The sequence below is a fragment of the Rhinopithecus roxellana genome, chromosome 5 (assembly GCF_007565055.1).
Source record: "Rhinopithecus roxellana isolate Shanxi Qingling chromosome 5, ASM756505v1, whole genome shotgun sequence".
In the NCBI taxonomy this organism is placed as follows: Eukaryota; Metazoa; Chordata; class Mammalia; order Primates; family Cercopithecidae; genus Rhinopithecus; species Rhinopithecus roxellana.
Window position 1 is genome coordinate 66,748,269 of NC_044553.1, and position 26,643 is coordinate 66,774,911.

Consider the following 26,643-nt stretch of genomic DNA (forward strand, 5'->3'; position numbering starts at 1 on the left):
AGCTATGGGCCCCACCCGGCTCAGGACCGCCTGCCACGAGGCCGCGCAGAGATGCCCCAGGCGCGGAGAGAAGCAGAGCACAGCCGTGCTAGAGACAGGGGCGCCTCCCTGGGCGGGACTGAGGTGGGATCCTGGTTCCTGGGTTTGGCCTTCCAGCCCGGGCTTGGGGCTTCCCGGCGCTGGGAGGCCGGGGCCGGCCAGGCTTTGCAGGACAGGGCGAATCTCCCTCCCTCCCCGCGCACCCCCCGGGAACTGGCGGCCAGAGGTTAAGCTGACATGTTTGAAGACGGTAATAGGGAGCTGGATGCCAACAGTCCCAGCTCAGGGGAGTCCAGATTTATGTTTCTTGGAACAATTCTTTCCTCCACTGCATTAACGCCAGAAAATAAAAAAGCCACTTAACCAAGTTCAGAGTCTACTACTGAAGTCTTGTTAATTTATTAACCCAAGCCGAAGCTGAGAGCTCGACGTGGCACTTAAGAAGTAAAATAAGGAAAGGAGGAAGAAACGGGGCCCCTGTGGGCCTCGGGGCAGCCTCGGCCGGGCTTTCTCGGAGGGCAGGGCCAGGGGCGCGGGGGCCGCTCCCACGTGGCGCCGATCGGGAGCGTTCCAGGGCGCGGTCCCTGGGGGCCGGCGGGCCGGGGTGAGTCACCCCTGACTCCGGGTGGGAGCGGGCCGTATAAGGGGGAGGCGGGGCGGGGCGGGGCGGGTCTCGCCTAGCCGAGGGAGGATGTGGCGGGTATAAAAGCCCCACCCAGGCCGGCCGGCTCTGCTCGGCATCTGGGGACGCTCTCAGCTCTCGGCGCACGGCCCAGGTAAGCGGGGCGTGCCCTGCCCGCCCGCTACAAGCAGCCAGCTAGCGGGGTGCGGAGACGCTGAGAAGAAGGGTACCGCCTGGCAGGGAGGCTCCGGCGACTGGCCCCGGAGGCCGTCGGGGGCAGGGGACTGAAGGGACGGCTCGCACTGGAGAGTCTTTGGGGAGGGGGCTCAGGGACAAGGTGTTTGGGGCAGGCGTGAGGGGCCGCCGAGGCTCGAGCCGGGAGGGTCCAGGGCAGAGTTGGGAGGTTCGGGCTTCCCCAAGAAGTCCTTGCGGGAGCGGGGCGAGGCGGCGCGGGGAGGGGGGCGGAGGAAGGCCCCGCATTCCAGACGCGCCAGGCGCTGCCGAGGCAGGGCGTGGCCGCCCAGGGAGCTGTGGGTCCCCGGCGCAGCAGTAGCGAGTGGGCTTTCCACCGCCCTCTAGGAAGTGCCCCCATCTGCTCTAAGTTACTGTACTCGAAACAAACGCGCGCTTGTGGAGTTGAACCGACCAGCAGGAGGGAAGTAGCGGGGGAAGATGAGAGGGGAGAATGTGAGTAGGCACCCTCCAACCTCCCCCCCCATAAAAGAAAACATAAAAACGTCAGTTATTCTCCTTGGTCTAGGTTATCTTGTGGCATAGCAACTTCGGATTTCAGTCTACCTGGAGAGTTGCCCGCTTGTTTGAACACATTGGCATCAGGAAGGTAGTGTCCCCCATGATTCTGTGGGGAGTGTTGTCCTGTTACTCGCCATGATGTGACAATGAGTCAGGAACTGAGGGTACAGAGGAGGGCGTGGCCCCGGGGCCGCTCCCTCCTGGCCACTCAGTGCAGCTGCCCCCAGGGCTGCTGTGGAGGGCTTGGGTTCCATCACCTGCTTGTTGAGACGAAGGAGGGTAACACCAGTTTCCTTATCTGGGTAAGTGGCTTAAGGATACCTATTCTTACCACTACCCAAGCAAGGTTACTGGAGATTCCAAAAAACACTGTCATTCGATAATAAATGTGTAAAGTACACAAAAAACACAAAGTGCTGTGCAAATGCAAAGTGTCATTTTTGTAGTAAGATTGCCATTTCACTGAGTGTGTGTGTAAAAGAGGAGTGGCCTCATGGGTGCACACTGGGCCATTACCAAGAGCCTTAAACGGTTGCTTTGCAAGGGCCTGGGCCCCAGACTGTACTGATGGATTCTGTTCACATGTGTGTGCTACTGTCCCTGTCTGGAACTTGGTGACTTGGAATGTAGAATGCACTTTCCCACTGAACCAGTGTTGCAGAAGGTGCTGACATTCTCAGGCTAGCCCTGAAAAACCTATTTAACATGCATTGCCTAATTATGCGGTTGGTGGTGGGGAGGTAGAGGGTAGTGAGGGGCAATATGTGTGTAGGAAGACTAAATCACTGAAATATTTTTCTGAAACTTTTTTTAGCTTTAAGGTTGACACTGAGTACATTATTTTAATTGGAAAATTATGTCTTTGCCGCTGTTCCACTTTCTTTTTTTCACCTTCCACCTTTTTTTTTTTTTCTACTTTTTTTTTTTTTTTTTTTTTTTTGAGACGGCGTCTGGCTCTGTCGCCCGGGCTGGAGTGCAGTGGCCGGATCTCAGCTCACTGCAAGCTCCGCCTCCCGGGTTTACGCCATTCTCCTGCCTCAGCCTCCCGAGTAGCTGGGACTATCGGCGCCCGCCACCTCGCCCGGCTAGTTTTTTGTGGTTTTTTTTTTTTTTTTTTTTTTTTAGTAGAGACGGGGTTTCACCGGGTTAGCCAGGATGGTCTCGATCTCCTGACCTCGTGATCCGCCCGTCTCGGCCTCCCAAAGTGCTGGGATTACAGGCTTGAGCCACCGCGCCCGGCACCTTCCACCTTCTTAGAGACGCTCTTCTGTGACGTATTACAATAGCCATCCAGGCCGGTCCAGTTAGGCTGCATTCCTTCCTCCTTCCCATTTCAGCAGACCTGCATCCAGCTAGAGACTAGCAGATTGAATCAATATTCATTAAGTTAGAAATGGTTGGTGGTCCTAAGAACCTCAGCAACCCAGAGGAGTCCTGTTATTTAAAAAACAACAGGCCGGGTGCAGTGGCTCACTCCTTAATTCCAGCACTTTGGGAGACCGAGGCGGGCGGATTACAAGGTCAGGAGATCGAGACCATCCTGGCTAACACGGTGAAACCCCGTCTCTATTAAAAACACAAAAAATTAGCTGGGTGTGGCGGCGTGCGCCTGTAGTCCCAGCTGTTGGGGAGGCTGAGGCAGGAGAATGGCGTGAATCTGGGAGGCGGAGCTTGCAGTGAGCCGAGATTGTGCCAGTGCACTACAGCCTGGGTGACAGCGAGACTCCGTCTCAAAAAAAAACAAAAAAAACAAAAAACAGCGATGCTGGGCGTGGTCGTGGGCCTGTAGTCCCAGTTGCTCAAGCTAGAGGATCTCTTGAGTCCAAGGCCAATGTGAGCAATATAGCAAGACCCAGTCTCAAAAAAATAAATACATAAAATAATTAAAAAAAAAACACACAAAAACCTTGTTCACCTAAACAGATCTATAATTTATAGAACTCAAAGCGGTAATATTCAGGCAGTATGAAGGAAGATTTTTGGTAAGACTGGGGCAGCAGAGGTGCCCTTGATGGGCAAGGGCCAAGAGTGTTAACACAGTCCTGCTTAATAATTTCTTCCTTTCTTTCAAGTCTGTCGATTATCTAAAGGTCAAGGGTTTCTCCAAGTGTCCATTGCATCTGCAGTGGAAGGGTGTGACCATCTATATGCATTTTTACAGTTGGAGGTTTGTGATTTGGAGACTGTCTAGATTTTGTAATTTCCTGCAGTGCCAAGTAGCCTGCCTGTGGTAAATGCCCAGGAAATATTGCTGACTCACTGACTTTGATTAGGAGCTCAGTCTTGCACTGGAGTCTCAATATTTAACATCTTATGTCTTTGAGCTATTAAACTGTGGTATCGATTGACATTAGGCTTGCAGTCATGGCCGTTAGTTTCCTGGCTAATTTCTGATTTAAGTAGTTTTCCTGGCAAAGTAGATATGCTTCTATAATTGCTATTGATTTTGAGGGCTGTAGGCTCTCACCATTGGGCCTAGAATCTGGCACTAATGTATTATCTGGAGCCTTTGTTCTCTCTGTGCTTGTGCAGAGCCTGGAGCCTGCGGAGACTTTTTTCATTAAGGGAGAGTGGGATTGTCACAAAGGGAGTCTCAGGCCCTAGTGGGCTGCTTTAAACAACCATTTATTCCACAAAATGTTAATCACCTCCTGTGTTCCACTCATAGTTATGGGCACTAGGGATCCAGCAGTGAATAAAACAGACTCCCCTCTGACAGCCCCCCAAATCCCTGCTCTTTAGACCTTAAATCTGGCAGAGAAAGAAAAGACACAACAATTCCAAAAAGTGGATTTTTGGATTGTAAACTTCATATTTTCCCAAATTAACACTAGTTTCTAAACTTGGCAGGGGTTCATTTCCCTTTTAATTCGGCTGTTCCACAGACCTAAACTTCATATTTTGCCTACCTTGGGGAAGTTTTGCTTAAATTTATGGTGTCTTAAGCTGCCTTCCAGATTCAGTTGTGAGAATTAAATAGAAATGGAATGTTCCTCTTTTTCTCACAGGAGAATCCTCTTCACTTTCCCTGGTGCCACACCCTATTCTAGTTGTAGGCCACACCAAAGGAAATTCCAGTCCTTTAAAAAAATTCTTTCCACCCATTCACTGCCTGGTACGTTTTTTCTTCTGCTGTTGCCAGAGGCAGTCCTTATCTACTTTCTGGAGGGACAGGTCAGCAGTAGGGGTCAGGAGATGTCCATATTTGTCCTTCTGGGTGGTTCCATCAGATTACTTCCAAATCTCCCTTCTAGGATACACCCTGAAGCCATTTTTTTTTTTTTTTTTTTTTGAGATGGAGCCTTGCTCTGTCACCTAGCCTGGAGTGCAGTGGCACGATCTCTCACTGTAGCCTCCGCCTCCCAGGTTCAAGTGATTCTCCAGCCTCACCCTCCCGAGTAGCTGGGATTAAAGGCACCTACCACCATGCCGAGCTAATTTTTGTATTTTTAGTAGAGACAGGGTTTCATCATGTTGGACAGGCTGGTCTGGAACTGTTGAGCTGAAGTGATCCGCCTGCCTTGGCTTCCCAAACTGCTGGGATTACAGGCATGAGCCACTGTGCCCGGCACACCCCGAAGCTTTGCATCCAGCTGAGCTTAACCTTGTTAGAGCACAAGTCGGTAGCACCCAGGTGGCCTGAGTTTTACCCCCGGTGTGGTGTAGAAATTTCTGATTCTAGGCGGTGACTGTGATATGAAGCCCTTTGTCCATGCACTTTGTCTCCCTGCCACACCCAGGCTACACACTAACAGCTCAGAGGAAATCAGAGTCCTAAAGCCGCTCATACATCCTGCCTCTTTGATCCCTTCTTGCCAGGAGTTGTAGGTTACATTCCCATGCTGTCCTATGGACAGAGCTAGGACCCAAATAGCCCTGACTGCACAGAGGTGGGGGGGCATGGCTATATATCGATAAGAGGCTGCCCCAAAGGCTTTGCTAAGATTTGCAGAAGTTGATGATTTAAGCCTCCGGCTCTGAATGCATGGAACTGGAACTGCATTTGAAATGTCCAGTCTGAGGGAGAGAGAAAACTGAGGAAGGAGAATGTGTTGGAAAAGAAGAAAAAAAGACTTTCTAATATAGAAAGACCCAGTGTGTGTAAACCATCTCAAGATGAAATTGAATGCCTATCATGTGCCAGGCACTGTGCTCAGATCTATGAGGAAACAGGAAGGAATAGGTTGGAAACGCTGTGAGCGGATAATATGGAAGACAGACTTTACACACGCAACTCTAATGCTGCACAGACACACAAAAAGCTGCAGCAGAAGCACAGGGCAAGGAGGGGTGTGTGAGAAAGGTGGCATTTATGCTTTTCTGTATCCTAAAGACTCATTCAGATGTCAGCTAATTAAGATGGAGGTTCCTGGTGGAGGGAACTTAGAAAGTGCTGAGCGTGTTTAGAGAAGAGTTAACAGTCCAGTTAACTCTTCTGTGCAGGATGCGTGTATGTGTGTGTGTATGTGTGTGTGTGTGTGCAGAAGGTATTTAAGGAAAGGTAGGTAAGTCCACAGTGTGGAAGATCTTGAATGCTGACATTAGACTTTTTTTCTGTAGGCGGCCAGGCCCTGCTGAAAATACAATATGTGGGCCATAAAACACTGAAATTGAGTTGTAGACTCAAAGGCCTGGATTTCCCAACCCTGAAAGTGCTTCATGCCAAGTGACATCATTCTTCCTGCCAGTCTCTTTCCACCCACTCCAGCCCCAGATCAGGAGACCAGCAGAGAAAGGCTGTGAGAGCATGAGGCTGCAACAAGTCAGTAGGGAGCAAACAAATATTGATTCAGATCAGGCCACAGAAGAGACAAGCTAGAGCAAGTGCTGTGTGTCCCTCCTGCTCGATTTGATCAAGGCCACTGGGCCGAATTCCAGGAATTCTGGGGAATGAGTTGGCCCTGTGACTCAGTCATTAATCAAGACCATAAAACCAAGGAGAAGAGTATCTGCTTTCAAAAAGGTTCTGTTAAATAAAGATGCAATAGGTGGGTGGAGGATGGTGTACAGTGGGAACCCCTCTCACCACCCAGTACATGCCTTTTTTTTTTTTTCCGTTTTAAATTCCAATGTGGCCTGTAGACTCTATGCCCAGGATTGTGTACAGTAAGAGCTTTGATGGGGGAAAATCAACTCTCCACACTCCCACCCCTACTCATTTTTGCTTTAAAATCTTCATTTGAATCATCCAGTCCCTGATTGATTCATCATGGTTGCTAGCCATCTGTTTTGTGGTAACGCATCAACACTCCACATTTAAACTGTGAAGTGGGTGTGTCCACGAAACTTCTGGATTAGACTCAGGTTTGCCTGTGCAGACCAGCCCTGTTGCAGTATGTTTGTGTTTGTTCAGATTAACATTTGGGCTTTCTGGATCTGGTTCTTATTTCAATTCAGTAGAATGTGTTTTTACTATTTGAAGTGTTGACTTTTAAGTTTTCTTTTGTTTTAACCTTTTTGTAAACTTTTACTCTTCTTTTTGGGAGTGAAAACTGCTTCACTTGTCCTTTTTTTTTGTAACTGCACTTTTGTAGTGAAGCAATAAAATAAAATCTATAGAGTTTTTTTTTTTTTTTTTTTTTTTTTTTTAAAGAACAAACCCTTTAATTATTAGGTTGGTACAAAAGTAATTGTGGTTTTTGCCATTAAAAATAATGGCAGTTACTTTTGCACCAACCTAAATAATATAGTTCTTATGTTGAATGTAAATGACTTGTTTCTCAATAACTGCACGGATTTCATTAATGATCAGCCTTGCACTGGGGGCTTTTCTAGCCGGGCATTCACAGTCTCATTTATCAACCTTTTCAAGGCAGAAGGAACTGTTCTTTTCGTTAGGGTGGGGACAAGTGACCTGTTTTCCTAACCAAGTAGTGAGTGATTTTAAACCAGTTTGAGGTGGGTATGGCTCTTATCAGTAAGTCTCCCTGTACCTCTAGTGTATTTCCTTAAACAGAAAAACTTTCTCTGATAAAGGGCCATTGTAATGATGTTGTCTAGTGACCCAGCCCTCCCTGGGAATGGAAGGCCCTGATGTGTAGATGTACTCATCAACAGATTGAATTTGCTGATTTTTTTTTTTTCTTGTTTGCAAGTTGAAACCAGTCGGCCAGCTGGGTGAGGCTGAAGTGTTGGAAAGAGTGGTGCAAACTGCCATTTTCATGTTCTTTAGAGAAGTCTGCCAGAAAAAGTAGTAGTTCTGCTTTTAATGGATTTATGAATTTTACACAGTGATGAGGAGTGAGTAGCGGTGGAATTGTCTCATACAGCATGTAGACTTCATTTTAAATTTTCATTCATAACAATAGGTACACTAAAGTCAGAGTAGTTGTTTTCAGTAAGAAAATTCTGCCTCAGAGCAAATGTTTTGGTGAATAGATAAATATGAGTACTGAGTCCCAATCACTTTGGCTCATCCGTATTTCCATAGGCAAGCTTAACTTTGCACTTATATTTTAGGTTCCCTACAGGGCACCCCACTGGACATGGCTCATTTTCCAGCATGTGCTCTTGTTCTCCTGCCACCCTGGGGCATTCTTCCTCTTCCCCTCTCCCGAGGCCTTCCCCCTTGCTTTAAGGCTGTGAGTCACCCTTCTCAGCTGTGATTCACCGTTCTCAGCCTGGGCAGTCAGCGCCTCCCTGTTAAGCCCTTAACTAATCCCTCTCAGATGACTGTGATCTTTCTCTCTCTCTGTGTCTTAATCACTTGGAATGAAGAACCGTTGTGGTGAGGTTGAAAGGGCATTGGCCCAGGAGTCTGGGGATCTGGGTTTTGGCCCTGCCTCAGCTGCTTATTCACTGGGTGACCCTGTGCTAGACTCTCAGTGTGTCACAGAGGCACGAAGGGAAGAGAGCTCAAAGGTCCTGCAGGGAGGAAGTCTGCATTTCACAGTTTTATAAGTCTCTTTTGTATCCTTTCATATTTTGCAGGCTCAGCATGTGCTTGGTATGGGTTCGTTGATTAATTCCTTCAGTAGTACCATTGTTTGTAACCTACAGTAGCGCTGCCAAGACTTCCTTTTCCTGCTTTCAAGGATAGCAGCACACTGACACATTCTCATTAGTCAAATATACTATATTAGACTAATGTTTTAACAAACAGTGAATTGCACATTGCAAAGCCAACTTCGCAATATTTGATCATATGCAGAATGACTTTCCATTGCTAGGGGATTTGATGGAGTGGTGAAGCGAGCACTGTATTTTATTTTTTATTTTGTTTTTTGGACATAACCTCAAGATTTTATTGTCCTCATAATAAAACAAAAGATGACGCTTAGAACTAGATCACTTGGCCCTTTCTTTTGTTATGTCCTCCCAGTTGAAAATGTTTGCATGTCTTCACAGCCAGCGTTTTCTTAGATCTGCAGATGGGCTCAGCACACTCAAGCCTCAGCACAACCTCCTTTGTAGTTTTAGCCATTTTCCAGAAAATTGTCTTAGTCTGCCCACCATAGTCACTCTGCTTCTTGTCATAATGCTGCTTTCCCCTGGGCATACAGGGAGTCCTGGTACTGTGCCATTTAGTGGGGTTGGTGCTTGCCACACTTCTTACAGAAAGTGCAGTAGGTTTTAGGAATGTTCACCATGTTTTCTGGAATGCCATCGGCATGGGAGGAAAGAGGCCATGTTTTATTTCTAGGGTAAAAATGTTGGCCATTAAACTCACATGAAGTAAGAAATACTTATATGGATACAAAAGGCACCTTCGTGGGATAATGTCACGTTTCATAGATATTGCTTTGTGCTAAGTGTGGCTTTGTGGTTATTGTGATGTTTGTGTGTTTTTTTCCTGCAGAATGGTTATAAATAATATAAATGTTATGCAAAATAGCAACTCATTGTTTTCAAGTTGATTTAGCACCTACTTTATGTAAAGATACTCTTAAATCTGTAGGGGGACTGGGACTATGCAGGGAAGATGAGGTCAACCATATACTCTCTACTGCTTTGAATTGTACCTATGGATTTGCCATTTGAATACTTGGCACGTGTAGGGCACTTAAAACATTCTGCCGAATGGATGAATTAAGTGGTATCAAAAAGTGCCCGGACACTGAAAGGTAAGATAGAGTTCTGTGGAGTAGGGGTCATGGTGACCCTGTTGGAGCAGATACTAAAGTGGTGGTGACTGTGGACAGTCAAGTCACACTTTGGCCCTAGTCTACTTTAGCTGGGGAGTAAATAGAGGGAACTGAGGCTGGATTCTGATGCTCATCTTTGAAGGCTGGGCTCTGTTGGAGGACTGATTTCGGATGATGTTGAACGATTTTGACAAGATTAAATAGATTTAGTTGATAGTGGCATGCAGGACTAATTTGATGGAAGAGCAGCAGAGTTGTGAAGGTGAAACCGAAAGGAAAATTTGTGGGGCTTTTAACAGTCTCCTCAAGGTGTTGTGGCTGTGGGAGAAGAATTAACATGAATGGAGGGTGTAAAGAAGCCTATCAGATTGTCTTTGTCTGCACAGTACTGGGGAGTCCCATGTGGGAGACGGGTAGGCAGCAGTCTACAAAGCTCAGAGCTTGAAAGACAGCTTGAAAGAACAACACAATGAAAAGTTACCGTGTCTCTAGTTGAGATTTTCTAAACATCAGAACCGATGTGAGGTACCTAATTTCATAAAAAGTGGAATTTAATCTATACTCTCTAAGTGGAAACAACTCTGTTTGCAACTCTGACTTGCTGGTCCTTGGTTTTTGCTTTTGTTTTACGTTTGACATTTTTTATTTCTTGCCTGTTTATGATGGAGACTAGAATTCTGCACGGCAGATGACAACAGTTTCTCCCCTGCTGCAGACCTGGTCCAGTTCTGACTGAGTCCAGGGGTGATAGTTAAGGCCAGGGCTTGGGTGGTTTGATGTGAGTCCTAGGAATTTCACTCTGCTTTGGTAATTCTCGGGCTGAGGGATGCTGATGAGACCCTCTAGAATGTTTCTTGGTTCATGTTGAAGTTGGAGATTTCTTGCTCTGTCAAGAAGACTGTCAGCCTGGGCAACATAACGTGACATTATCTCTACTGAAAAAAAAGAAAGAAAAATAAAGCCAGGTGTAGTGGCATACACCTGTAGTCCCAGCTACTTGGGAGGCTGAGGCAGGAAGATCTCTTGAACCCTGGAGATTAAGGCTGCAGTGAGCTATGATTGCACCACTGCACTCCAGCCTGGGTGACAGAGAGAGAAACCCTGTCTCAAAAAAAAAAAAAGAAAAAAACGGCTGGGCGTGGTGGCTCACCCTGTAATCCCAGTGCTTTGGCAGGCTAAGGCGGAGGGATTGCTTGAGCCCAGGAATTCAAGAACAGCCTGGGCAACATAGTGGGACCCTGTCTCTACTGAAACATTAAAAAAAAAAAAAAAAAAAAAAAAAGTCAAGAAGACTCAAACTTGTGGCTGTTACAAAGGTTTTGGGATTAAGATTGGATTACGGCTCTCTGAGATCCTCTAGACCAGTACTACTCAATAGAAATAGAACGAGAGCTTCCTATATTGAAAATTTTCTAGTAGCTACATTAAAAAAGGCAAAATAAATGGGTGAAATTAAATGGAAATAAGATATACTCAACATACCATAGTTGTAATTGTAATATATGATCAATATATAAATTATTGGGCTGGACACAATGGTTTATGCCCATAATCTCAACACTTGGATCACTTGAGGCTAGGAGTCTGAGACCAGCCTGGGCAACATAGCAAGACCCTGCCTTTACCAAGAAAGAAATTATAAATGAGAGATTTTATATATATTTTTCATACTATGTCTTCAAACTTCAGTATGTCCTTTACACTTACAGCACATCTCAGTTTGAACTGACCACATTTCAGATCCTTTGTAACCACATGAGGCTGGTGGCTGCTGTATTGGATGGTTCTGCCACAGAGGAAGACTTTTTAAAATGGTCTTCATTTTTTTGTTTGTTTGTTTGAGACAGAGTTTTGCTTTTGTTGCCCAAGCTGGAGTGCAGTGGTGTGATCTCGGCTCACTGCAGCCTCTGCCTTCTCATTTCAAGCTATTCTTCTGTCTCAGCCTCCTGAGTAGCTGGGATTACAGGCATCCACCACCAGGCCCGGCTAATTTTTGTATTTTTAGTAGAGACTCGGTTTCACCATGTTGGCCAGGCTGGTCTCTATCTCCTGACCTTGTGATCCGCCTGCCTCAGCCTCCCAAAGTGCTGGGATTACAGGTGTGAGCCACTGGGCACCCGGCCGGTTGTCTTCATTTTTAGGAAAGTTTTAGGTTCATGGCAAAGTTGAATGGAAAATACAAAGAATGCCCATGTTCCCCTGTTCCCACACACGTATAGCCTCTACTGTCGACATCCTGTATCAGGGTGGTACATTTGTTAGAGCTGATGGACCTACATTGACACATCATTATCACTCAAAGTCCATAATTTACATTAGCATTCACTGTTAGTGTTGTACATGGATTTTGACAAATATATGGCATGCATCCACCATTACGGTATCATATAGAATCATTTCACTGCCTTAATAATCCTCTTTGCTCTACCTATTCATTTCCTCCTCCCCTGAATCCCTGATCTTTTTGCTGTCCCCGTAATTTTGCCTTTCCCAGAATGGTATGAAGTTGGAACTCTGCACTATGTTACCTTTTCACTTGGCTTCTTTCACTTAGCAATGTGCAATTCGGGTTCCTCTGTGTCTTTTCATGGCTTGGTGGCTCATTTCTTTTCAATGCTGAATAATATTTCATGTCTCTGAATGTACCAGTTTATTTCTAGAGCAATACTTTTTACAAATCAGCATTATACCCCATCTGTGGGATAAATTGGGGTGGGGAGGCTGTCTGAGAGTTGTGTGAGGGAAGTGGAAGGTCTTTGACTGACTTCGCTGTGCGTAAAAAGCTTCTGTGAGCATCAAGAAGAGGGGAGTGGTCTAGGGGAGAGCCCAGGATAAGAATCTTGCAAAAATACATCCTTCACCACAACTAAAGGCAAATCCTCTCCTCTTACATTTCCCCACTTTCTTCCCACACCAGGCCTGGGATCTGCTTAGTCCAAAATGTTCCTATAAGTTAGCAAATATCTATGTCAAATACTCTCGCCAAACCAGTTTTATGAAAATACTTAGACTAAGCAAACTGAAGAGAATAGAAAGCTGAATTTGCATGTGTGCAGTTTCCTTGATCAAAGAATATTAAGGAAAAAGAGACCAAAGCAGGAGTCGCTGCAATTTAAATGTCGTTCCTGTTTATTTCAGGATGCAGCTCTACTCTATTTTCTTTATTTTTGGGGTGATTATGTTGATGACCTGTCTTGTCTCTGTTGAGATAATTTACCACCAATTGAGCACTCGTTATTGGCAGGGATTGGGCGTATCAGTTTCCGAGAACTGTATGATCGCAAAGCTGGAAAGCCGATTCATCAGGCTCTCGTTTTGCTGCCCCATTAAGTATATTAACTGGAAGAAGATGACTTCATTTCAGCCATTTCGAATCTTAAATACAACAGATTCAATTCTTTATGGAATGAGTTAAGGTCAGAAAATCTGTCCATCGTCTTTCTCATAAATACTTTAATATCTTCTAAGTATCATTGGACTAAGAAAGTAATTATGGGTAATAATAAAGGTTTCAATTAAGAATTAGGGCAACATGAGAATGCTACTAATTTCAATTCACATTGTAGCTTTCAGGTCCTTCTCAATCTGTTTAATTGCTTATGAGAAATGCAGAAGTAGTGGCTGGTTTGGCAAGCCCATCACCTTTTATGAGAAGTAGAAGACTCAGTTTTATCCTGTCTGAACAGGTTGCATTAGCCACGGGGAACATTTTGTTTTTGCATTCACAAATCAGTCTCCCCAGGTTCTGTTTACACAGAGGAAGAGAAAGACTGGCTAGTTTAGTAGTCCATCCCAACCCAAGGCAGACCATCTCTGAGCTTTAGTTTTTTCAATCATAACATGAGAATTGCATCTATTTGCAAAATTTAGTCTAGTAGCCTCAGATGAAATGGTCCAAGGAGTAGAAATTAGTATAATGAATTGCTGTGCTTCAGAGTAAAGGAAAGCTTCTTCATAAAGACTTTTTGATGTACTTTTTTTCCAGCTTCCTTCAAAATGTCTACTGTTCATGAAATCCTGTGCAAGCTCAGCTTGGAGGGTGATGTAAGTATATCAATTTCACTTTATATGATTTTTGCAAGTTGGACATCTCTGGATAACCATGTTACTCTCTTTCCTTGTACATCTAAGGAAGGTGGGGACATTTCAGACAGTCATCATTTGGTTCTCCTCTTTCTCAATACTTCAGCTGTTGCTAGTAGTTCAATTTGAAGGAAATAGCATGGCACTGGAAACTTTTCTTGGCCTCACATTAAAATTGGACGGAATTAGTGACACTGGAATGGCTGGAATTTTATTCTGCCATACTTAACATGTCATTGGTAATAATTGTTATGATGATACATGACTTTTAATGTCATGTCCTGGGATTTTATTACTGGTTGGCATAAGCCACAGCCATATCAAAAATAATTCTGCATCTTCTGGATTTCTTACAGTGTCCAGGAAGTTATTCCAGATGAGGGCTTATACTTTCATTGTATTTATTCATTCATTTATTTTTTGAGACAGAGTCTCACTCTGTTGCCAGGCTGGAGTGTAGTGGCACGATCTCGGCTCACTGCAACCTCTACCTCCCGGATTCAAGTGATTCTCCTGTGAGTAGCTCAGACTACAGGCGCGCACCGCCACACCCAGCTAATTTTTGTATCTTCAGTTGAGTCTGGGTTTTCACCATGTTGGCCAGGATGGGTTTGATCTCTTGAGTTTGTGATCCACCTGCCTTGGCCTCCCAAAGTGCTGGGATTACAGGCATGAGCCCCCGCGCCCGGCCCGAGGACTTGTACTTTTAAAAATTTAACACCTGAAAAATATTTTTTCCAAAAAAGCTAGGATATTTCTTTTAAAAAACCAAGAATATAATGAAATTATTATAATTCATTTGTTTCCTTTTTTGCTTTGACTATTAGGGAGTTTAGAACTAAATTGAATTTTCTTTCATAGGAAATATGTGAGCCTAGACATTTTGTTGCATTTGTTTCTTTTTTTTACAATTAAAAAATTTAAGCTATATGTGAAATAAAATTATTTCAAATACTTTCAGAATCAAGTGGAATATAAATTGTGAATATGTAAAATAACTAATGATACTATACATCTTCCAGGTCATCTTGGCAGAAATGGCTTTTATACAAACTCAGCACTGATACTGGTTTGTAGCCATATCTGACAGATCTTTCAAAATATGCTTTGATTGAAATTAAAATGCAATGAATCACTCAACAGAGGGTTGACAGTGACTTGGGTCACATGGTACAATACCCTCTGTATTGTTCATGGTACTTGCCATCAAAATGTTCAAATTAGTGGAGCCTGTGAAAGCACAGGTTGTATGGAGGGTAAATAAAGCCTATAGAGTTTTTTTAAAAAGTCTTTTTTCTTCTTGAAACTTGTGCATGCTCTTTTTGACAATAATACAAAGTGCATGTTGAGGTCAGACAAATTCAGGTGCTAAATAATTTGTTTCTCTAATGGACTTAGATTGTTTTTGTTATCAGGTTTTATAAGAGGGCTTTTCGTGTAGCCTCTGAAGTTACTCTACTTTAGTATATTTCTATGTGTGGGGAGGTGAGGCAGAAATAGAAAATGTCACATGTTCCCCAGTATTTTAAGGAAAGAAGAGATAACTTTGCCTCACTAATTTGATTTCAGACGTGGATTTTATAGGTAATAGGTTCAATTCTCTATTTAATTTCGTTTCCAGAGGCACTGTAAAATGACACAAAGCTTTTCCCCACTCACTGTTTTTGGAACAAGACAACATATCTCCTGGTAAATGCAGTCATATGTGATATGGCTCAATGGCTGGACTGCCTGCCTTGTAAATAACTGATGGCACTGTTAATAAATGGGAAAATGTTTTCCCTTAGATTTCATCCACATTTTATAGCTACCACAGCAAACACACTGAGCATTTCAAAATAGCACTTTGCCTTTTTCCTGAATGTGTGCTCCGTGTCATCAAGTTCATCTTACTGGAAAGTTTAAGTGGTGAAATTAGATGGAACATACTTTGATAATGCATTCATTGTATGTCAGAGTTATAAATATTAACTGGATTTAATATTTGGCCAAGATAGTCCTCACAAGTGCATTTGGAAACGTTTGTCAAATAGTGAACTTAGATTTCTGGCCTGTCCTGGGAGACATCTAGGAGGAAGGCATCTTAGTTGCTCACCTGTACAGTCTGAGTGCTAATAAAATGGAATGTTGTGGGTGCTGGGTGGTTTATAATGTGTTGCCTGTGGGTGGAGAAGTAACTCAGGGATCTTGGCCTTTTCACTCTTTACAGAAACTGCACCAAGGCCAAGTCATCACATTATATGGGTGGGTTGTAGGATGGGAGCCTTGATGTTGAGGGTGGGCAGTGATGCTGCCTCCACCAGTCATCAGCCAACCACAATCAGATTGTCCATCATCTTTGTCTGCCCTTTGCTTTGGGACTGGGTAGCAGGGAGAGGGAAAACGGTAAGAGCATTTCAAAGAAGGAGGGAAGTTAATACCTTGGAAGAAGAACTGATGTAGAAGCATGCCATTGTCCTTACCTCAATCTGGAATGGGAGAGATTCCCACCTGTCATATCAGGAAGGATAATGAGCTTCGAAAAGCACGGAGAGTCTGGGCGTGGTAGCTCACACCTGTGACCCCAGCAGTTTGGGAGGCCAAGATGGGAAGGTCACTGGAGCTCAGGGCAACATGGAGAAATCCCATCTCTAAAAAAAAGTGAAAAAATTAGCCCGGTGTGGTGGCAGGTGCCTGTAATCCCAGATACTCAGGAGGCTGATGTGGGAGGATCACCTGAGCCCAGGAGGTTGAGGCTGCAATGAGCTATGATCACACCACTGCACTCCAGCCTGGGCAACAGAGTGAGATCCTACCTAGAAAAGAAAAAAAAAAAAAGAAAAGAAAAGCATTGGGAAAGGAAGAGGGTGTGGTTTAAAAGGCAATAAGAAATCTTAGCAAGAGTGGAAGGTGGTAGGCAGAAGGAATGGTGTTAACGAAGGCAGTGGGAAGGATACAGAGGAGAGAGGGGAGGAAACACAAGGAGGATGTGGGCTGTCCGGCCAGACCACTTTGGTGCCACAGTGGTGACCAAAGTAAAGAGGTGGAAGAAGCTGCTTCCATCATTTATCTGAATTGTAAGCTCAGCAACACCAGCCCAGTAGAAATTCATGTGCCTGTAGCAGAAACTTGACTAAACACTCTTGTCATTGAGGCATTTCCATATTTTCAGCTTATTTCAAATTGTTGCCAGCCCAGTATAATGGTCTTCAGAGCCTTCCTGAGTAAATGGTGGCTTCAGGTCTCCAGCTTTGCATTGTCTACTTTTGAGCTCTCATGAAAAGTAAGATGAAAAGTTGAAATTGAGACAGCATATTCTAAACTAGCTGAGCCTTTGAAGAATTCTTATTAGAAAAAATGAAATTACTTGCATGACGTGTGATGGTGTGTTAATACCTACCTAGTTACTTAGTATAAGAATCATTTGAATTGTTAAAAGAAACAATAGGAAAACGTATTAGGAATTGTTATTTCAACAAGAGAATTTTAAATGTGTGTCATTTGAGTATGTTTATCTTTTAACCTCAGCACTCTACACCCCCAAGTGCATATGGGTCAGTCAAAGCTTACACCAACTTTGATGCTGAGCGGGATGCTTTGAACATTGAAACGGCCATCAAGACCAAAGGTAGGTGATACGTTTGTCCTCCTCTTGTCAGGGTCTTACTGAGACATTTTTGGTTGTCTCTTTATTCTCCCTCAAATTGCCATACATTGGTAATTTGAAATTGTCATTGAGCTTTAATGGAGTGGATCCAGACCTGGCTCAACCCATGCCTCTTTTCCTTCCTTCCCTCCCTCCTTTCTTTCTTTCTTTTTCCTTCTCTCCTTCCCTCCTTTCTCCCTTGCTTCCTTCTCTCCTTTCTCTTTCTCCCTCCTTCCTGCCCTTCCTCCCTCCCTCTCTCCCTCCCTCCCTCTCTCCCTCCCTCCCTCCCTCCCTCCCCTCCCCTCCCTTCCCTCCCTCCCTCCCTCCCTCCCTCCCTTCTTTCTTTCCTCCCTCCATTCCTTTCTTTCCTCCCCTACCCCCTACTTTCTTCTCTTTGGTGAGATCTACAACATGAGATAGTATTTAAACCAAGTAGTGGTTAAAGGAAATCAGTCTGGGAGCCAGATCTGGTCCTAGGGATATGGTATGCGTTTGGGTGCAGCTCTTCACTTTGAGGCTTCAGTCCCTCTTCTGCAAGGAAGAAGTTGGTCATGGTGGTCCCTAAGGGCATTTCTTGTTCCAAGTTCCCTGGAATTTAATTACATTTGCTGGAAAAATGCTGGGAAAATCTTACTGCGTTGCTCTTAGATTGATCTAGAGAGTGAAAAATTCAGACTTTTTTTTAAACCCCTGTAAGTTCTGCTGCTCCTTAGGCCTGGAGCTGGAATTAGAAGAGCTGTCAGAATGAGTATATTTCCTCAAGTTCGAGGATGAGTAAGAGAAGACCAGGAGGCATAAAAACCCTCCTCTTGAGATAAAGCAAATAAAGTGCCAATGGGTTAGGGTTGAGGAAGAGCTTCTTATGGTCATTATATTGTTTTCTGGGTCTACAAAATAGGATGTTCAGACTTTCTGGGCTTATATTAATGAAGCAATCCTTGGGGTTGCCCCATCCCCTGAAAAATATTGCAGTTCTTGTGGTGACTCTTGTGATTCTCCACTTTTCCCCCTTGGATAAAGCACTTCCTTTCACCATGAGGCCAGATTGGGATACAGACATGACCCAGCACAATTAGAGCTACTGCTGGTTCATGCCCCAGGTAAAGAGCCATGTCACATTTTTCTCTTCTATGTACAGCGTTTTAGCTTACTGACACACTTAGACAGTTCACAAACGGTTCATTGAAAGACTGAGAAACCTCAACCAGGATGACCTAGAAACCTATAACTAGGATGATGTCCTGGTTTATGCCGGCGTATTTACTAATAGTGCACCTTGCACTCTCAGAACTGTCTTATTTTGGAGGATACATTGTATGGTCACCTTTCCTAAAACTGTGTAGAATCTGGTGACCTTGTTTCCAGAGACAGGAAGGAGAGTAGAAAAATCCATTTAACCTTCTATGGTTCTAACAAGATATGAGGATTTATTTGCATCATCTGCCTCAGGGAAGCCTTATGTTCTGTGTGGTTGCTGTGGACCACCCCCCAGATGACTGTCTGCACAGCTGAGGGCAGAATAATGAAGCATCCAAATTAGACTTTTAACAAACAAAAAACTTTTTTTTTTTTTTTTGAGATGGAGTTTCGTTCTTGTTGCCTAGTGCAATGGCGTGATCTCGGCTCACCGCAACCTCTGCCTCTCGGATTCAAGCAATTCTCCTGCTTCAGCCTCCCTAGTAGTGGGGATTACAGGCACACACCACCATGCCCAACTAATTTTGTGTTTTTAGTAGAGACAGGGTTTCTCCACGTTGGTCAGCCTGGTCTCAAACTCCCGACCTCAGGTGATCTGCCTGCCTCCGCCGCCCAGTGTGTTGGGATTATAGGTGGAGCCATCTCGCCCAGCCCAATCTTTTTTTTTTTTTGGTCCTTTTAAATGACCATTCTTACCAAAAGTTACTAATCAGAAAATTAAGCTACAATCTGCAGGGCTTGTTTCACTACAGTCAGTTCCAGTCAGTGGAGCATAGTGGATGAGAACGTGTGTGAGCCCAGGTTCAAATGCTGGCTCCACAGCTCACTCATTAGCCATCTGACTCGGAAAACACCGAACTGATAAGACTGAGTTTCCTTGCCTATAAAGGGACGCTAATAAAAGTTCCCACCTCACAGGATTGTTATGAAATATGAAGCATTTAGCACGATGCCTGGCATATAGATGGTACTCAAAATATGTTACCTTAAAACACACACACACATGCACACACATGCACATCCACCTCCTTGTGGTCTGCTTTCCTAAAACCCATGCTACTTCACTATTTGGATGTGCCTAGATTCATGTGGTTTCCCAGCATGCCATTGCAGCAACCCTAAGTTTAGCAGTTAACTCATCTAGCAAAGATGGTGCTTTTCAGAAGCATGGGACAAAGACTTCTTTTGTCCCTGCGTGAGAAAGCACTTAGTGCACTGGAATGTAAAGATTGCGCAAATGAACTCTGGTCACAGCTGAAACTCTCATGGTAATAAAAATACCTTCAGGCCCTTTTGGAGTTAGTAGAAAAATACTCTAGTTTTTAGACAGAAACGTCTGGAGGGCTAAGGCTTAGATTCCAACATTCCAGTTTGATCAAAAGCAGCTGACATTATCATTATCATCATTGCAACTATTTATGAACTGCTCATTGTGGGCAGATATTGCACCAAGCACTTCAGGAACATTTATCTTAGGTGAACTTCAAAGTAACCTCTGATGTAGTATTCTGTCATCCCCAGTTTTTGGGTGATTTAAGTCAGGATTAGTATGCCTGAGGTCTTTTGGCCTTGGATCAAACTGGGATTTGAACACAGCTCTGTCCACCCCTAGGCCTGTGTTCTTAGGCACATGATGTAGCACCCACCTGTGAGGAGTGGATTTTTTTCATTGCCTTGAATTATTTTCAGATATGAAAAACATTGTTCATCTGTGGTCTTACTGACTTTCTATTAAGTTTCATATTTGTGGTCTAGCTTTAGATTCCCCATCGAAAAACATTGTTCAACTGTGGTCTTACTGACTTTCTATTAAGTCTCATATTTGTGGTCTAGCTTTAGATTCCCCATCTCCTTTTTTTTTTTTCCCCAGACTTAATGTTCAGTGAGTTTCACTTAGGACCACTTTTTATTTATTTTATTTTTGTTCATTTATTTTTTTGAGACAGAGTCTTGCTCTGTCACCCGGGCTGGAGTGCAGTGGTATGATCTTGGCTCACTGCAACCTCTGCCTCTCGGGTTCAAGCAGTTCTGTGCCTCAGCCTCCCGAGTAGCTGGGATTACAGGTGTGCACTACCACGCCCGGCTAATTTTTGTATTTTTAGTAGAGACGGGGTTTCACTATCTTGGCCAGGCTGGTCTTGAACTCCTGACCTTGTGATCCACCTGCCTTGGCCTCCCAAAGTGCTGGGATTACAGGCGTGAGCCACCGCGCCTGGCCTATTTATTTGTTTACATGTATATATTTAAGACAGAGTCTTGCTTTGTCACCAGGCTGGAGTGCAGTGGCACAATCTCAGCTCACTGCATCCTCTGCTTCCTGGGTTTAAGCTATTCTCATGCCTCAGTCTCCCAATTAGCTGGGAGTATAGGCATGTGCCTCCATGCCCAGCTAATTTTTGTATTTTTAGTAGAGACAGGGTTTTGCCATCTTGGCCAGGCGGATCTCGAACTCCTGGCCTCAAGTGATCCACCGACCTCAGCCTCCCAAAGTGCTGGGATTACAGGCGTGAGATACCGCACCCGGCCTACTTATTTATTTTTGATGCTTAATGATTTTAGAGAGTAACTAGGTTTTGCAAGTCCATTGGTCCTTTAAAATAATTTCTAGATTGTTGGCATTGTTAAAACCCTAAATCCTTTTAGGAAACTATTGCGAAGAATGAATATGACATTCATAAGAGCTCAGTGTTGATATTAGCATTGGTTATGATAGTGAAAAACCAGATACATCTTTTATTTGGGAAGTATGTCTTGAGGTATACTTCCCTATAATCATTAAGTAAATGATTAAGTAAAACTATAGTACATAAATATTGTGTAACTCCCTGTATTACATAGAATGTCTGCAGAACGTAGATAGGAAAAATAAAGTTTGTCAATAATTTTCAACATCTTTGTTGAGATACAGTTCATCTGCCATATGATTTGCATATATAAAGTGTACATTTCAGTGTTTTTATTAGTGTATTTGCAGAGTTGTGCAGCCATCACCACAGTAACTTCCCTAACACTCATTTTAACATCCATTCACCTTAAATGTGTCAGTTGCATCAAGAAATGGAAATGGAATAGTATATGCTATGTGATCACAACCGCAACGATTTTTTTTCTTTTTTTCTTTTTTTTCTTTTTGAGATGGAGTCTTACTCTGTCACCCAGGCTGGAGTGCAGTGGCATGATCTTGACTCACTGCAACCTCTGCCTCCTGGCAGAACCCACCTGGGTTCAACCATTTCTCCTGTTTCAGCCTCTTGAGTAGCTGGGACCACAGGCGTACACCACCACACCCGGCTAATTTTTGTATTTTTAGTAGAGACAGGGTTTCACCATGTTGGCCAGGCTCCTCTTGAACTCCTGACCTCATGTGATCCACTTGCCTTGGCCTCCACAGGTGTGAGCCACCGTGCCTGGCCTACGATTTCTTTTAATCAAAAAAGAAAAAAGGCATTACTGCACTTTGTAGATATTGTAGTTTTTACAAATTGAAGGTTTGTGGCAATGCTATTCACTTTATGTATCTGTGCCAGCATTTTTAAGAAATAAAAGTATTTTTTAAATAGAGGTATGTATTATTTTTACACATAATGCTATTACATGATATAATATAATATAATCACACTTTTGTATGCATTGGGAAACCAAAAAATTTGTGTGACTTGCATTATTGCTATATTTGCTTTATTGTGATGATCTGGATCCGAACCAGTAGTATCTCTGAGGTATGCCTGTATATGGAATTGTGGGCAATTGATCCTTTTCCTTTCTTGCGCTTTCAGTATATTCTGTATTTCTGTATTTTGCAAATTTTCTATGATGACCTGTATTACTTTCATAGTGGAAGGCAGTAAACTTAAAAACAAAAATGAAGTCATTAGTTGGAAAGGATAACAACCCTTTTGTTCCTTTCTCCTTCTCATTGATATCATTAGATACTGGATAACTAAAACCACTTAAAAATGAGCTAATTAAGATCTTACCTTCTTTTTTTTAGAATGCCTTTTACCTTAAGTGTCATTAAGAAGCTTATACCACACCTTGGCCCCACTCCCACCTCAAACCCTTCCTCGGGAAGACACAATACTAAGTAGTTGGTGTTTCCTTGACATCAAAGGACACGGTATAAACCTCAAGTGTTGATAGAAACAAAAGCCAAAGGAGCATGTGACGATGACTGTCTGGGCCTCTTTCTCTCCTAGATGGGGGTAGCCATGTGTCTACATGTGTATGTGAGTGTGCCGGGATGTTACCCGCTCCATGTGAAGTTCCATTGATTTCCCTGTGGTCTGTGGACTCTCAGGAAGAAGAGCTGGGAGCAGGCCACCTTGGAGGAGGCTTAATCAGCTGCTGTTGAGTACAAGGATGGTGCACAGGAGCAGGCCTGGAGTGGGATGATGGCTAGGAGGGCAGAGCTGGTCAGAGACCTGTTGGGGGGCACTGCCTGCCATGGCCAGGGCATGGCTGCAAAAGTCATGAAGGCTGTTCTCAGATGAGCTGTCAGTCACACCTGGTCTTCTTGGTTTAGCTCCTCACTTACAGCCCTCTGTTAGAGGAGAGAGACTACTTTTCTCAGCCAGGCTGCCTCCTGGCACCCTCGAGAGAATATATATTCCTAATTTCTGTGCTCAACTGAATGAATATACCTCCAGGTGTGCAGACAAAAACAAAAAAAAACTGTCCTGGATCACTTTCCAGTACTTGGGAAGCGGCTGTTATTCACCCCTTCCCCTAACTCTTGTCACCCCTCTCCTGTGAGCTCTTATGGCATCTGTCTTCTTTTTTTTTTTTCCTTTGAGATGGAGTTTTGCTCTTGTTGCCCAGCCTGGAGTGCGGCGCACAATCTTGGCTCACTGCAACCTGTGCCTTCTGGGTTCAAGCGATTCTCCTGCCTCAGCCTCCCGAGTAGCTGGGATTACAGGCACGTGCCACCACGCCCAGCTAATTTTTTTTTTTCATTTTTAATAGAGATGGGGTTTCTCTGTGTTGGTCATGCTGGTCTTGAGCTCCTGACCTCAGGTGATCCACCTGCCTCGGCCTCCCAAAGTTCTGGGATTACAGGCATGAGCCACCATGCCCGGCCTATGGCATCTGTCTTCTAAGGGACCTCCCTGCTTCAGCCGTTACAGAGTATCTTTCTTTTTTTTGAGACGGAGTCTCGCTCTGTCGCCCAGGCTGGAGTGCAGTGGCGTGATCTCGGCTCACTGCAAGCTCCGCCTCCCGGGTTCACGCCATTCTCCTGCCTCAGCCTCCCGAGTAGCTGGGACTACAGGCACCCGCCACCAAGCCAGGCTAATTTTTTTGTATTTTTTTAGTAGAGATGGGGTTTCACGGTGTTAGCCAGGATGGTCTCGATCTCCTGACCTTGTGATCCGCCCGCCTCAGCCTCCCAAAGTGCCAGGATTACAGGCGTGAGCCACTGCGCCCGGCCTACAGAGTATCTTTCTAGCTTCATCTCTAGCTCTGTTCACGGCCCTCTATGGAGCACACCTCTGCCTTTGTTCTTTGAGGAGCGTGCAGCCTCCTTCCTCCCCACCTCAAACATCCACACAGTTCCCACTCACCTCTCAGTCCGGGCCAGTGCACAGCATCAACAAGCTTTTTCTGAGAAGGCAGAACCAGCTAATTTTTGGTCTGTTCTCATCATACTCTACATATTGTGCTTATGAGAAGGGGGGAGAAGCACAATACTCCTAAAATCAAAATAAATCTGCTTTGTTTCTAATTTGAAGGCATCTCAGTATTTTTTGCCTATGCTGCCTAAACCAAATGCAGGATTGTTTTGTGTGTGTGCCAGCTTGAGGTAGATTATACAACGACTTACCTTAATTTATGTCTAGTTAGAAACTGAGTAAAGTCATGCAAAACTAGTAATACTGCTTAATTAACAAGAGGTTGCTGAGACTTAATCTGTAGGAGTCTCTTGGTTTAGATTGGCCTTGGGTTAAATATATACTGTGGCGTGTACAACACAGCTGTGAATGGTTTACCATATGGGTCCAAATAACTAGAAAGGAAAGTCAGCTAAATTAGAAAAGGATGAATCTAGACTCCAGAAAATAGATTGTAATTAGCAGCAGCACAACCCCAGAGTTAGTGTAAGTGCCAATAAACTGGTACAGCTTTGGTCTCTCTCTGGAAGGGGAGGGTAATGAGTTGCCCTGTTATTATTGCCAGTTTTGATTTTAGCAGTATTTGTGTTCTCCGGAAGGGATGCAAAAGCGGGTGATTTTTTCCCCCCTTTCTCAGAAGCGCAAGTATGGAAGCATAACTGCACCAAGTTTTGCACTTATTTTTTTCTTATAGTTTTAAAATAGAATGGCTTAAGATTTCTGTGGTCAAAAGACTAACATCCCATGCCGCTGCAGAACACGCCAGGATGGATATTTTTGGTTTCACCTGCACACCAGGTATATTCATTTGGCTGAGCAGAACAGTTAGAAATATATTCTCTTAAGGGTGCCAGGAGGCAGACTGGCTGGGAAAAGTAGCCTCTCTCCTCTAACATAGGGCTGCAAGTGAGGAGCTAAACCAAGAAGAACAGGTCTGAGTGTGAGCTCTTCTGTGACTCATGTAGCCCAGGGCCTTCTCACCCTCCTGGAAGGGAATGGACCCTTCCCAGTTGCTGAGGCCTTTCTCTCTGTGTTCATGTTTACTTTAGACTGACTTCTCATCTTACAGCAGTGCTGGGAACAAAGAGGCCAATGCTGAGTCACAGCCACTCCGACTCTACCAGTACAGATTTTCTTTGTAATGATACTTGTCTGTGTAGCTATGTAGGTGCCAGACCCAAGCCAGGTAGCTATCAAACACTGGAAAAGGAGTCCCTGGAGCTTTTCTAATTGTAGGCATCAGCTTTCATCACCTGCCTCTCTTCAGCTCTCTCTCTTTTTTTTTTTTTTTTTTTTTTTTTTTTTTTTTAAAAACTGTTACCTCTTTTCCCTGAGGAAATCCAAATACCAGTTTCACCCAGGGACAATGGCCGTAACTGGATTCTAATCTGGTGTCAGCAATGCCAAGAAAGTTCTCCACTATCAAGTGAGTTAAGGGTGGCTATGTTGGTTTCTCTTGCATCTGTTCACATTTTTTTATTTTCTGTCCCATGAGGCTGACGGAGTAACGGGGCACAATACAGTGCTTGCATTTTATGTGTGTTCCTTCACTGACGATTTGATTTGGATCTTGAGCAGTGGTATACTTTGTGTTTTCCTGCTGGTCTTGTAGCTTATTTCAGAAATATAATTCTGCATGGAAGGCAGACACGGTTCTAGATTATTAAAGGAGCCGGTGAGATTACCAAGACAATGATACCTTAAATCCTTTCTAAGGAACTCAGTTGAAGTGAGATCAAAGCAGAATGGAAAAAGAAGAAATTTGATTTTTGGACCAAAACCACTTCTTAGGCACTTAGGTAAACCCTGTTTTCCCTGAGTTGGGACTGTGTGCCCCAGCCGTGCCAGACTTGGGAGAGGCACCAAACTCCCCTGTCTCCTTTCACCCTGTGCAAAGCCTACTTTCTCTCCCATCTCTCGGCAGCTGCCAGAGTTTGTCATGTAACTGGACTACTCATCCATGTGTGCCAATGGCAAAAATCTTCTCTTTCTTTGCCCCATATTTCACAGACAGAAATTCAAATGCAAGCAGGGGCCAGGCTTGTGACAGAGAAGCTGAATGAAGGCAGTAGATGTGTTTCTAGATGTTAACTCAGCCAGTCTTTTCTGCATCCTGGTAAAATAAGTACTATCATATCTCTGTTCTATGGGGTGAGATACCTAGGCCTAGGGAGGGAACTAATGTGCCCCAGGATCTCACAGGTCTGAGTCCTGTGGAGTTTTCAGAGCACTACATTGTGGCTGCTACTTATCTGGAGGCCTCCCCTGGCATCTGTCTGCCAGCTGGGTGTCCTGTCTTGGTGAGAGACACTCTGGAGACAGTGCTCGCTTGTGCTGGATGACCCAGAGGGGCAACTTTGATAGCAGGGGTTCTGGGCCAGCCAGCACCATGGCTGAAGGTGCTTTTGGTAGTCCTATGGCTAGAGGGGAGTTTTTTTCTCCCTAAAATTTCTCCCAGTAGATGGGTGACTGGCTGGCATAATAGGCTTGTTGGGAAGGCCTGTCTCCCTCTGCCGAGTTAGTAATGTCGATCCTCAGAAGAGAGTCTTCTAGCTCTTTCTGTTGAAAAAAACCTCAGCTGGGTTATCCCTTTAGTGGCCATGCATTATTACCAGGTGGAAAATCATTACCTAC

At 44.3% G+C, this 26,643-nt stretch overlaps 1 protein-coding gene and 1 pseudogene across 2 annotated transcripts in view; one reads left to right on the top strand and one right to left on the bottom strand.

Moving 5' to 3' along the window:
• Positions 1-709: 709 nt before the first annotated feature.
• The window catches only part of ANXA2 (annexin A2), a 49,913-nt gene continuing 23,979 nt past the window's right edge, over positions 710-26,643 (top strand). The window contains exons 1-4 of one of the 2 annotated variants that reach the window (XM_010374232.2): positions 710-815; positions 1,422-1,502; positions 13,484-13,542; positions 17,089-17,188. In XM_010374232.2, the coding sequence (XP_010372534.1) occupies positions 13,495-13,542; positions 17,089-17,188 (148 nt within the window). In that variant the 5' untranslated portion in view covers positions 710-815; positions 1,422-1,502; positions 13,484-13,494. The remainder of the gene's footprint in view (positions 816-1,421; positions 1,503-13,483; positions 13,543-17,088; positions 17,189-26,643) is intronic. The other variant, XM_010374231.2, reaches the window with a different exon arrangement.
• LOC115897426 lies at positions 8,697-9,003 on the bottom strand (annotated as a pseudogene).